At 33.4% G+C, this 14,779-nt stretch overlaps 1 protein-coding gene across 1 annotated transcript in view; it reads left to right on the forward strand.

Annotated features, from left to right (window-relative positions):
- NetA (Netrin-A) overlaps window positions 1–13,164 on the forward strand; it is a 566,225-nt gene extending 553,061 nt beyond the window's left edge. The window contains exons 5-7 of the mRNA XM_085959389.1: window positions 4,755–4,823; window positions 6,174–6,399; window positions 7,059–13,164. Coding sequence (XP_085815515.1) covers window positions 4,755–4,823; window positions 6,174–6,399; window positions 7,059–7,200 — 437 coding nt within the window. The 3' untranslated portion in view covers window positions 7,201–13,164. The remainder of the gene's footprint in view (window positions 1–4,754; window positions 4,824–6,173; window positions 6,400–7,058) is intronic.
- Window positions 13,165–14,779: the final 1,615 nt, after the last annotated feature.

Here is a 14,779-nt window from a genome sequence, read left to right on the forward strand (position 1 = left end):
TAGTTAAAAATCGATTCCAAGATTTGTACTGGATGAGCAACCACCGGACAAACAAGAATACGAGCTAAGAAAAACGTGGTAAAATATGACACCCGACGGGACATGAACCCGTATCTGCTGGATTCGCGCCAGTATGCTTTTCCTATTAAGCTACGGGCATCTTATTAAATTGTGACGATTTTAACTAGTAGTTGTTACATGAAATGCTTATCTAATTGCATTACAATGTTGGCTATCGGTTTTAGTAAGTATATTAAATTAAGGTAGGTATCAATTTATTTATATTCAATATACCAGTAGCGAAGGGTGGAGGTAGACTGTTAAGATCCGCCATTAATACTGCACATTAAGCTTTGTTAGTCATTCGTATTTGTTTTTATTGAACTGACTACAATTTACAGATGTTGTTTTAGTTTTTAGTAAATTCATCCCTTTACCGAACCAAAATGGTTTTGATATATTTTGGGCGATTTAGGTATGATTGAATTGAGTATTTTCGCAGGCTTTAATTGACTTTTAAAAACAAACCAGCACCATCTGTAAATTGTAGTATTATGCAAATGAAAACAAATACGTATGACTGACAAACTTTAGTATCAAATCAATCAAATCAAATTTATTTATTTTACATATAATGAACATAACAAATTATCAATTTAAAGCGTTCACGACATGACATAAAATAAGTTTTAACAATTTTTAAAATAAAAATACAGAGAAATGTGAGTTAATAATACAATAAGTAATAAAATAAGAAATAAAATAAGAAAAAAAAATAACAAAAATAAAAGTAGATGGAAGCACACAGAGTGAACTTTGATAGATCTTACGAGTATCTTAAAAACTTATAAAACAACGTCCATCTAAATTCACTCTCACGTAAGTGGAATATATCAATATCCGAAGCGATTTCATTAAACATCGTTGTTGCCCTACCAATTAGCATTACTAATGACAGGTTAATTCTGCACCTTGGGAGAACAAACAAAGGATGCCCTCGATTCCTAAGGTAATTATCAGAGACACACAAGCCAATATTATGTACTATTAATACTAGTACTATTAATAAGCCAGTATGTACTATTTATGGCGGATCTTAACAGCCTACATCCACCCTTCGCCACTGCAATAAATATAATGTTACATTCCCAAATCTTGTGTCTTATCCGTTGAATAAAAAAATAATTTATAAAAATATCAGTATTATATTAGTATCTACATATGCCTATTTTTTACCGAAATTTGAGTTTAATCTTGAAATAATGTAGCAATTTATATCATCCCATTAAGGGAAGATTTTGCGATAAAAATTGCAGCATTAGGATGCGACACGCGCTATTCCCACATTGTTTCGCCGCGGACCGTTTTTTTCTGAAGAAACAATTTTCCGAGCGATTAGCCCCGGGCCGGATACTTGCGTCCTGTGTATTTGAGAAAACCGTTTTTCCCTTCTTAAATATGCTAGCTTCGTATCTCGGAAAGATAATGTAGCGGGCGGTTTGTTAAAACGACATTAAAGAACGGGATTTTTCGCTTCCAAATTATTCAAAGTATAAAGTAAACTTCAAAGAATACACGCGAATGCATTGATATTCTTAAATTGGTTTAAAACATACATATGTGGGCATGCTAAAAAACATGGTTAAATGTAAGTTGTACGTATGCAGTTCATCGTGGGACACTTATTCGTGCGCCGTAGTACGTGAAACATGAGTGAGTATAACATTTTATCAAATGACGAGTTCTTCGTTGAACATTTCACCGTGGAATACATGTGTACGTATCTTACAAAATGCTTAGTGGTCAGTGCACATGGATGCGAATCCCGGAGGCGCGGCTTCGATTCCTGCTGTGTGTCGTATTTATTTCAAAAATAATTTTTCTTGGAGAAAACTTAGGAAGGTACCTTCCACTACTAAATACTAATTTATTTTTAAAACTACTAGATATTAAGTCGTCGTTAAAATATGTTTTGTATTAAAATACAGTACCTAAATTTATTAAAGTAAACAACATTTTGTAATCCACACAAGTGAATTATTTAGGTACTTACGTATACATACCTATATTGTGCATTATTATAATTAATTAAAACACTGTCAACTTATCCGACAGAATTCATGATACTAAATTAGGATCATCCAATATCGTGGGCCCCCTGATAAAGTAAACATATCAAAGAGATAGAAAATAAAATTGGAGGGATAATGTCCAAATATATTTCATAGGAGCAAACAGAAGCGCAATCATTCTGTGTTTTAATCGAAAAACGTCAGATAAATCATTCCACCCGCAGCCATATTGCATTTTGTGATTTCTTTTGTTTGATTTTCGCGGCGTTCTCTTTGATGTAATCAAAGCCAAAACAGCCTCAGGCTACATAATGTCAAATTCACGTGTATCAACATAACTATGTAAGTAGTGGACATTTATAATATTAAGTTGTTATAAGTATAGGAGTATTTTTACAACGTTTTTCTTAGGTCGTATTCCTATTTGTCCGGTGGTTGTTTATCCAGTACAAATCTTGCAATCGATTTTTATCGACTAGCTAGACATTTGAAACTTTTAGAATGTATCAGAACACGATGCCAATGCATTCTTTTAATACTTTTAGCCATCTTTAAGTAGAGTTGAATTCATTTTCAGTTAATTCTGTTTTGCATGACAAGTTATTTTGTAAGAAATCCGTAATCCAATCCACTATTATTGGTTGCTAAGGGGGTGGTCCTAGCAACTAAATTATTAAATTATTAAATTATTAAGATATACGTACATAGAATTGTCAAGTTTATATGATTCAACAGAAAATTTAAAAACGTGGTATATAAAAAGTTTTTTCTATCTTGTAATTATTTCTTCCTTAGTCTATGGATGTGATTCCCAACTGGGGTTCCGCGAGAATTCGGTAAAGCTCGCTCAAGAATTTTGAAACCTTTGTGATAATAAAGTAAATGTAAGGTATAATTTTATTTTCACTAAATCAATGGAGGAGTGTTGAGCGTTTTTAGATTTATATACCGCATCATAGTCATTATTGAACTAGAACAAATTCTATTTGGGAAGAGAGTTTTTCTAACAGGTATATGAAAGAACAAAAATTGCGGAATTAAATTGTAATAAATCATTACTTTTATTCAACGAATAATTTACAAGATTTTAAAAATGTAACATTCCATATATTGAACATACATAACTTGAAAACACCTCAGATACTTGCCCACTAGAAAAAATCATAATATTTCATATATACTATGAAATAATACGATGCTCGACGGGATTTGAACGCATAATAACTACTGGTATCGCGCCGACAGTGCAATAACCGTGTTTAAAAATCAGATAATGCCGATATATTCGGTATTGAAAGTTAAAACAAAATGTATTTATTAAAATAAGCGCTGTAGTTTTTTGTCGGGTTACGCGATGTCTGGTTTACTTCCGTGACCCTTCATCGTCCTTGGTGACCAACAATGACACATGCTATAAAATATTAATATTTTAAAGAGATTTTTACATACTCGTATATTATATTTTTATTTGTAGATATTCAATAGGAAATACCGAAATACCGGTATTGGTATTTTCATTCGGTATTGCAATCCCTAGTCACCGTGAAGAAATTCGGATGATTTTTTGACTATCGTATGAGCATACTTCAGTGAAACGGCAAATAATTTTCAACTATAGGTGCGACGAAATTTCGGACTCGCTGCCAATCGGAGAGCGATAGTCGAGCTGTGAACACGTCAATTTGTTTTGTGATGGCGTCGAGGGAATTAATTCTTAAATCGTGTAAAGATGACTAAAGAACGTTACCCATTTTCTTGAAAAAGAAAACATGTCAATGAATATATTATTATTATTATTACTAATAGAACAATAAACATAACATTAAATGGATGCATGTTGAATTTTTATGACAAATTATGTTTTTTTCGTCACGCGTCGTTTGCACAATCTGCGAGTCGCATAGTCACGATCGTTTTAGACCATGCCTCAGCTGAAGAAAACAAGCAACGTATGTATGAATATTTACTTACTCCCTGGCACGTCTCATTGTTGAGGCAAAGATCACACCTATACCTGTTCAGGATGAAGGAGGGTCGGCTACAGCGACGGAACCCTTGACGTTATGCCACAAATATACGTAGTGCATGGGCCCCACATCGTGAAACGGGCCCCCAGGCTAGAATCTTTGGCGGCCCCCCCTACCTATCGCTAAGCATAAAGCCAGTGTGACACTCCACAGTAGCGTTTTCTAAATGGTGTATGCGGTAAAATTAATCTGTATATTTAGTGCTTTATTGTATATTTTTATTAATACATCCATTCGAATTATGAAGATGTCGAGTATTGATACACAATTGAAAATTGTATCATACAACCACATAACTTTAAATAATAATATTATTGAAGGAAAATAATGCCCGCAGGCGACCTTTTTTATTATTAAAGCAAATTGTTAATGTGTGTTTATCTCACTTATCTGGTCGACTTGCTTCGCCGGGCCCCTCCTGAGCCAGGGCCCTCAGGGTAGAGCCCTGTCAGCCCCCCCCCCCCCTTGTGGGGGCCATGACGTAGTGTCGCACTCTCCGGCGGCGTCCAAAAGCGTCTCTTCGCGATTACTTCAATCACCGAGGACTGATGTGTCCGCTAACGAACTCAAGTGTTTGTGTATGTCGAACATGTATGAATAATCTCTTCGTATCAATAATTATTACTAATGTGATTTTCTTTTTGTATAATTTCAGATCAATGCGGAAAGTGTCGCGCGGGTACAAAAAGGTTGAATCTGAACAAGTACTGCAACAGAGATTACGGTATGTATTTCATTTGTCTTTACTCTTTTTTACCACTTAGTCATAACATTTTATTTCAAATTACTCCTGCTCGGCCCGAGTGAAAGAAACTTCCGAATGATAAAACGAAAACGAAGCTCTTGACGTATGCACGAGTTAAGTATTAAAGATGTCATAGATATAAATGTAGGTACTCTTTTGACAAAGAAAAAATATAATATTATCACTCGCGAACAATTTTCCAGCAAATCTAGACTTGACTGCACTTAGCATAAGGACCATTTAATTAAAACTGCAGGCTCGGCAACACTTTCAGACTTATATGACCCTGAACTTTTAGTTTTAATAATGGTTTTAATTTTCACTATTTCAATCTCAACATACATAAAATTATGAAACAAACACGGCATTTTTGTGCATGCCATCTAAACTGAATACATAAATTTTTAACGAATGCTGAATATATAAATTTATAACGTCGTGGTTAAAAGAAAAAATATGTAGTAAGTAATAATCAATATGCAGGATATAATTATTTTTTTGTGCTTTTTCCAAAGACCACCGGTTCCCATATGGGAGTAAAATAATTATATCCTGCATATTGATTATTACCTACTTACTACATATTTTTTCTTTTAACCATAATGTAAGTTCTGACCATGTCCGATCCTAATAGGATCATAAATGGGCACAGAGTGGAGGTTTGCGAAATGGATGTCAGCCACTTGCTTAACCTATTAGGTCCATACTCTGACTCAAACACAAATTAAAAAACAATATTTGTGTTTTCCAGACCCAGGATTCGAACCTGGAACCCATATCAGATCGTATTATGATCTTATTAGGATCGGACATGTTAAGAAAAAAAAATAGATGAGAATGATATGCTTTGTTCTGAAAAACCTTGCCGCATTGAAAATTGTCTGGGATATAATCATAAATCAAAATGGGGTACAATGTTGCAACTGTCTTCCGTGCGCATAGGTGAGGTCATACCGGTACTGTGACATCACACGACAGGCCGACGCGAATGCGTAAGCCACTTCTTCTCACTTCCACTCGCAGTGCGACATTTTGGGATCAATTTGAAAATTTTTGCTTGGAATACCAGCTGTTTTTTTTCGAACTAAAAAGTCGCATTCGAAAAGTGTGCAGAGGTAAATTAGGTTACATGTGTTAAGTATATACCAACAAAATTGCGTCAACATATTCGACGTGTTGCAGTCGGATGGGTATAGATGTGCGACCCGGCTAAGGCTCAGCGCCCACATAATGCCAATGTACTAATAAAAAGTTGAATATCAAAATTTTTTATTTCAGGTTACATATTGTATGAAAACTATTGATTATGTATCTAATATTTTCTTATAGCAATAATGGGGAAAGTCGTGGGACGAATCGGGGGTGGCGGCGCGGCGGGAGCGGGGGCGGAGGCGGCGGGGGCGGTGGACGCGACCGGCGAGTGGATCCGCGCGACGCTCGCCGTCCAGGCGGTGTACAAGCGCGCCCCCGAATCTCGACTGCGCCGCGGCGCCACCGCCCTATTTCTCAGCGCCGCAGACCTCGCCTGCAAGTGTCCGAGGATTAAGCCTAATAAGTGAGTACATCCTCATCAATCAACTTATTTTGTTACGGTGAATGAATACAGTATAATATAATTATATGTAATTAAATAATAAATAGGCGTGACATAAACCCGAAATTAAGTCATCGATAATTTTTAAAACACAAAAACATTATTAAATTTTTTTAACTCTATCATACGACTGTACTTTAACTCATACGGGGTTCGAATAATCGACCCATTCTGAAGCCGGTTTCGAATTAACGTATTATAAAGAAGTTTTAATACTACCCTCATCCTGTGATATGGACGCCCGATGATTGTAAGGCAATATACATCGGCACATTTGTCTGAATGTAGATATGTACATACATATTATTATTTAGTTGGTATTCAGTAAACTTATATTTTAATATAACTTTCTCCAGCACGAGTGAACGATTACCGAAAATAAAAGATATTTTTAAATAATATAAAAATATTACAAATCAAAAATGTTGGGATTTATTTATATCCCACTCAATATGTGAGAAATACGCATCTTTTTTAGATTTTGGTATCATCTAATATCATTATGACTTATTTGAACTTTTCTGACGTATCGGTTGCGTTATTTGCGTCAAAGAAACTTGACACTGCCCGATGCATAGATATCATATTATTAATTTGTATCATCTCTTTAATGTATCCAGGTCATACTTGATCCTGGGCACGGAGGACGAGGAGGAGGTGCCAGGGTTGGCAGTGGGACCCCGCACCATCGTGATCGAGTGGCGGGACGAGTGGCACCGGCGCATGCGCAGGCTCCAGCGGCGCGCGCGCAAGTGCAAGTAGATTGCCCGTCAACCACCGCCGAGCATCATCATCTTCTACTCCAAACTCTTCAACCGGGAACCGAACGAGAGGCTCCGAACAGCATATATGTGATGGTACTATCCGAAGTAGTACGATACAGTATAATCGCGATTATCCGGACATATACTTACTGATAACAGAGATAAAGACCCATTCAAACGTTTCAGTACCGTGTCGTCTCAGTATCATTTTAATGTCTTTGCTGTGTACGTATTAATATGTATCTTTAGATTTTATTTTAAATCAACATTAACGGTACTGAACCAACAATAATTATTATTAAATTGAGTATGTATGTATAGATCGACAATTCGGTAATCAAACCGTTAGAGAATTTCATGTATCGTAGATATCCGGTGTTATCTGAATAATTAAGATTGACTATCAGGATGAACACCGGACAATCAATGTATGGATAATCAAACAACAAATTATAACATAATAAATTGGTTTATATATACGGATAATCGTGGCTCCACTGTGTCATATCAATCATGTTTGCGTAGGATCCGAACCGAAACAATCGATCATCATACTACAATATTCGATTTATTAGTATAAACTTCAGAATACTGCATTTATTTTATTAGTTTGTGAACTGTCAAAATAAATTTTCTTCGCGTTTAACTCTTTATCGACCGTATTTTTAAAGTTCACCGTCGATATAGTCAGAAACTGTTTTATCATCGTATTATTATTTTCAGCTGTGATTGAATAAATTAATATCCAAATTTGAGATAAACTCTTTATTTGTTTCCCTTAAATGCGGTTGCTATTTATTACTCTTTGCGATTTTTTCGAATAATTCTGGAAGTTTGTACATTTGTTTAAGTATAAAAATATCAACCGACCTAGGTCATTTAGTTTACATCAACTATAAATACAATTAACTTAAAATATGTCACCGAAGATACACTGAGATGTTGCATATTATGCTTAACGATTTTTTGTATGAAAAAAATCATGCGTCGAGATCTTGATATCGCGCTCATACACAACCACTAATCTGCGCGCTGCGGACTGAATTTTTATATTGTTTGTTTGTGACGTTTATTAACACACAGCATCGCTCGCTGCGTCGAACATGTGCAGCGTATCTTCGGTTACGTCTTTTCGGCCTAGTCTAGCGCTGGGCGTATCAGATTTTCCGATCGATTTAAATTTATACCAATAAAAATAATGATGTTTTTCACCATGGCGAATACGTCGTAATATTATTAAATACATATTCATAAATTGTATTTATTATAGTATGTAATCTTGTTCCATATTTTCTTTGTATAATGGATGTTAATTTATTGAACTTTATAGAGTATAAGGATTTGATTCATACGTGTTGGAGCTAGTTAAGAGTTTGTATGTAAGTATTTTGTCGTGCATTTTTATAGAAGTTATTATTAATATATTATTATAAATCAACGAATGCAGAAGCTAAATCAAAACATTAAATATTACCTTACTATACTTACCGGTTTAAAATTCATAACTAAATAAAGTCAAGTTTTTTTTCTATTTTCTTTGAGGTCATAAAAACAAATTACGTTTAGTTGAATTCCTTTCAGATATTGTATGGCTGTTTCAAAGAATGATTGAAATCTTTGATAATATAAAACATTTTATATATAAGTAATTTAGAAAATATTTAATATAAAATCATCAATAATTTAAGTTTCCATCACTATACACTACATTTTTAAGTTTTTGAAACCAAGATACTGGGTTGCAATAAGGGATATTTCTCACGATTGGTAAAGGAGGCCATCAAAATCCATAGAAACCCTGAAAATATTAATAAGGATGATGGGTTACGGTTAAAAACGTCATGGCTTCCGGCACTGTCAGCAAAATCCAACATTCAATCCGGTATATGGTCGTAACGATTGACACATTAATTTGAGCAACGTTTGCTCTTAGCTAATCGGATTGCTTTTGACATTCTTAGAGCGACGTTTGTTTTCATACATCTACACTACACTATAATTGATTCACGATCTTTTTGTTTGGTGGAACCCTTGAGATATGTTTTAGAGTCATGAGAACCCAAACCTGCCCGACACATTTAAATAAACAATATATGTGTAAAGCAGTAGATAATGACATACCAACATAATGCTACTCAGCAAATTTTAGTCTCAGAAAGTGTGCATCAGCGGCGTGAGCGATTTCTTTTATGGGATAGTGATTTTAACATATTACATTTTATCCAAAACGGGCAAACACACACTTAACATTGAGTTGCAGCTTTTGCGAAATCTCGCGGAGAACCCCGGTTGGGAATCACTGCTATATGGACATAAACATCGTTTAATTTCAAACAATCCCATTCAACACCAAAAATATTCTTTTACGACAATGCGTACGCAACTAGTAGTTCATCATAAAATCATTTTATGACGGTATCTCACAAAATCGTGAAAGTAAAATTTTTCCTGCTGGTTGTCAGTAAATTTATATTTATTAAAAAGGACTGAGAATAACTTCATAACTTGAGCACAACTAGAGTTGGGTATTTCCCGAGAAAATCTCAATCTCGGGATTTCCCGAAATGATGAAATTTTTAATTCTCGAGATTCGGGATTTCCAGAAAAGAATTCTCGAGATATCGGGTGATTTAAAAAAATCCTAAAATCCGTGTAAAAACAAAAATAGAAGTAGGAAAACAAAAATAATTCAAAGCATTACTTATTAAAATAGAATTTCAAAAAACACAGACTGTCAATCGCGTAAGCTTTTGGGACACAGAATTCCCTGATTTTGCAAAAATTGCGCTCATTTTGAGTCGACGTTGACTTAATTGTGTTAAATGCCCCGATCAGTCTTTGAACGTTTTGTGTTATATGTCCACTTTTTTCATATAGAAAATCGTTTTTCAACAAATATTTGATAACAGAGGAATCCTGAATCCCGAGAAAAGATTCTCGAGATCCGGGATTTCCAGAAATGTTAGAAATTTCAATTCTCGAGATTCGGGATGGTAAATCTCGAAAATTTCTCGAGAATTCCCGTCGGGAAATTCCCGAAACCCAACTCTAAGCACGATTATATCTCAAATACACCAGTCGTGTAAATAGTTAATGGTACATTTCTCAAGTACACCAGTCGTATGATTCCGTTTTTGTACAAACAACGTTGCTCTATCACAGCAAATATTGAATAATTAAACTTTACATGAAATTTTATTTTTTGGTTGCCGATTAAATTACGTAGGTCAGAATATTTTAATGTATTTCTGTAATTTTGAAAAACCACACTTATTAATTTTATTACTTGACTATTAATTGACGCCGTTTTTTCTGTCCGATTTTTTTTTTTTATTCTGCGTTGTACCTATTTCTAGTGTGTTACTATATTCTGCTTTTCTATAATATATATTATATATAAACCTTAAGTGTACAGTATTACTAGACTTAAATTATATTGTTTATAATTAAGAAGTAAATAATGGTTTAGCCTTTTTCAAGAAAGTTTTTTTTATCACAATTTTTTAGTTACGATATTTTTTTAGCATGCTCATTTAATTTCATATTTATTTAAAAATATATATTTCTCCACATTGGATTAGAATGAAATGAATATTAATATTAAATAAACACTTACGTAGTGTTCATTAAACCTCACTCTGGTGGTTCTACATCTACGATGTCATTCACTTTTTTTCCATAATAATGTAATTGGAGTGAGTTTGTTTTTAAGGGTCTCAACTAATGAAAATGGAGCACAATGATAAATATATATTCAGATAAATTATTCGCTAGGTGAGTGCCATAATTATTATTTGTTTATTTCATGTTTTATTGCCAAAATTACTTATTTATGCATAGCATATAATTACGCCTTTATTTTAACTATGATTTGAATAATTTCAACATTAATAAATAATTATTTTGAACGTATCATTAATTTGAATGCTTGGATAGTTTACAAACCCATGAATGTTTAATTCCACAAAAGTTTCAGTTTAATTACATGTTTCATTTTAGAAAAATCGCTTTATTAATGAGATTACATAATATAAATCCAGCATATTGGTGATTATAAAATATCTTGATGTTGACAATAAGATTCAATTATTGTTGATACACCTAATAATACATTTTTTGACGTAATAAGCAACAATAAACATTAGACACTACTATAGTAGGAAGATACGCCCGCCATCTTGAAAAAAATGTTTCGCATTACATATAAAAACTTATCTGAAGAATTGATGGGGGGAGTCACAGTCGAAAACTACCCAATCAAGACTCGTAACTGGACAGAATCTGACACTCGAATGAAGTTTCAAAATGGTGTAGTTCGTAATTCCATTTTTGACCGTTCTTCAGATAAGTTTGTATGTCTGTACTATAAACATAATATAATATTGTCATCCCAAGAAATAAAAATACCCCAAAATAAAAAAGTCTACTGCATTATTTTTTAAATAAATACATGATTGTTACATATTATTTGGACTTGTAAACTATCCGATTATTTCAACATTTTTTTTGTATTCCTCTGTATCATATTTATTTATATGTAGTAAGTAGTTTTAAAAAAAATATCAATAAGTAAATAAACAAATTATTTGATATGTCTAAGATAATCTGTTATTTTTTAGTATCAAAGCTTTCGTGTAATAAAACATACTTACCGTATATATTATATAATATTACTATTGTGACGATTTCATTTATTAAAATATGATGTCATTGTATTAATATCAATTTTTTTAATCATGTAAACTTAATAATGCTATGTTAAATTATTACGTGTCCTAGCAATACTTATTTAGTTGAAATATTTAACAAAATAACTATTTGCTTAGAGTCAGAATAATATTATATCTATTTAAAATGATAATTAATAAAAACGAATACAATTTTTTGTACTGGCAATTTAAACAGGGGCGAATTGGTAAAATGCTATATAAAATATTATAATAATTAACAGGCCTTAATAAAAAGAAGGAAATATTAAAACTATTGGAAACAGTATTTTACGTTGTTATCTAACATTTTATTTATCTATTAATTAAAATTGTTTTTAAGGATTTATATAGTCTGCCGAGTGAATAAAATACCTACATTAAAATTAACTCACTTTTTTAAAAATAAATGCATGAAAATTAATTACAAAGGAAAGTAAAAACAAATTATATAATTACTTGATCGACTATTTCGTGTTAACTCAGTGATATTTGAAAGATTATAAAAATAATGTTAATATCATTGGCAGTCCGGTCAATCTACTGTTGGATGAAACTCTTCCTAACCCTTTTAGACTAGTCAGTCTTTGAATTTGTCAACCGAATATCCAAAGTTATTTTGACGAATATCCACTTACCGAGAAACGAAACATTTTAACCAGTAATAATCTCGACTATGTCTTCATTATGATTTGGTAGGTATATTTTATGGTCTAACATTCTCACACCTGCCGATGTTACATTGTGGTAGTCTTTGTTATGGATTTATTTTGCATTGATGGTCCATGTTTCACACGCACACCCACTAAGTTGAACGCTACGCTTAAGGCAAAATCCGAGGTAAAAATGTACCATCTAAAAATGTATATTTTTGTCATATTGTAACAGTAAATTAGTTTGCGAGGATGCCAATTTGCTCCAAAAACCACAAAACAAATGAAATTTTATAGTAATTAATACGTAAACTACGATAAAATAAGCATACATACTTAAAAGAATGTTACTCATGCGTAGATTGTCTTTAGAATTTAGCACTTTGTGAAAGAAGAATTTCAGCCAAAATATTTCCAATTGGATAAAATATCTATGAATAATATCGTAGCAAATAAAATGTCTAGTAGAATATTATAATTAAAAAACAAATTTTAGTTCGTATTTGTAAATTTATTATATACATACGCGTAAAATATCTAAGTTGAATTTTCTATCATTGTAATTTGTATTGTGAAAGTTGCAGGAATATACACCGAATTCAGTTAACTAACACGAGTTTTTTTTATTTGTTACCTTCCCATGTCCTAATTCTTAAATACACACCCCCTACTCCTGAGGCGCAAAGGCCACAGGAGGCGGCGGAGCGGACCGTTTACGCCACCAACTGGTCTTAGAACATTGAAGTTAATGGCCCACAAAACCACTCAGCCCGCACCACACCCGACCTTATTCGGGCGTATCACGGAACCCTACGTTTGGATGTGAAGTATCGTTTTTTTTTATGACTGGGAATGTCTCAGGTGCAGTTACCCAACACTAAGATTGCCATGCACTCAAATGTGCTTTGACTGAATTTACATGACTTCAAGTTAAGATATCCATGAGAGAGATGAGCGCGTACAGGCAATATTAAAAACTGTAGTAAGTAACAAATTAAATCTACTACAGAACTGCCGAATATTCTAAGTGAAGAGATCTTCACGTTGGTAGTATGACGCCGCAGGCAGTAAGACGCCTTTGAACACCGTTTTCATTGACAACAAAAAATCCTTTCGTAAAATAGGTAGGCAGTCGTGTGTCAAAGAGGAGGATCAATCTGTATTTACCAGGGGCCAGGAACTTTTTTGGATGTTACTTCAAACGTATCACTGTTAAATCCCTCATTCACACCTTCAATACTGTGTTTTTACCAGTAACTGCTATAAGTGGCAAAACTAAAAAACATCTCATTTAAATACATTTTTACGAGAAAATTTGTTTAGTTGGTCATACCATTTACTATAAAGGATCATCATTATTATTTCTCCTAAGCATAGCAGGTTAAGTTATATCAACAGACTATTTTTAGGGGAACGTTTATTAGCCAGTCAACCAACCCATTGGATCCTTAGCCTGGATCATGCGACATGATTTTTTTTGTGCTCAGCCGCAGGATCGAATCGACGGCACCAGATACGGCCGCTCTATCAACTAGGGACTAGACCGTCGTGGATCCAGGTCAGTAATTTGATGGAGATATTATGTTAATACATAATTAGATAAATAGTTGCTCATTTTTAAACTATTACAACATATTTTTTACCATTAAGTAAATGAGAGGTCCAAATCCTAAGCTACTGGAAAAGTGCATACTGCGCGTAACGTATAGAGACTAAAAACTAAATAATTTTAAAAGGAAATTCACAAAGTATTTACTGATATTTGCTTGAAATATTAAACAAACATGGGGCATGCTACATAGCCCGAAGAAGAGACAATCATTTGTCTTGGCTCTTGACGAATCTAGTGATCCGGCAGAATTGTATTGTTTATAGCTTTCTTCACCAACAGGAACTGTAGCCAGGAACGGAAGTCGATAACTTCATATATTTTCACAATGATTATGAGGTTTGTGTCAATTAATGAAACTTCACGCCCATATTCTAATCATACTTTATTTGAGAAGCTAACTCATCCCCCATCTCTTAGGTTGGTTGCAAAATAATAATCAGACAATAAATATCAATAAACTATTTCTTTTACTCAATGAATGAGACACAATATTTGAGAATGTAACATTATATTACGAGTATATACAGAACACACATAATTTGAAAAACATAGCACTACTGGAAACATCTCACAAACTAGAAAAAATCTTTTTTAGAAAAAAAAAAT

This window comes from Rhyacophila brunnea, unplaced genomic scaffold (genome assembly GCF_057557595.1).
Source record: "Rhyacophila brunnea isolate RB1 unplaced genomic scaffold, BYU_Rbru_1.0 scaffold_9, whole genome shotgun sequence".
Taxonomy (NCBI): Eukaryota; Metazoa; Arthropoda; class Insecta; order Trichoptera; family Rhyacophilidae; genus Rhyacophila; species Rhyacophila brunnea.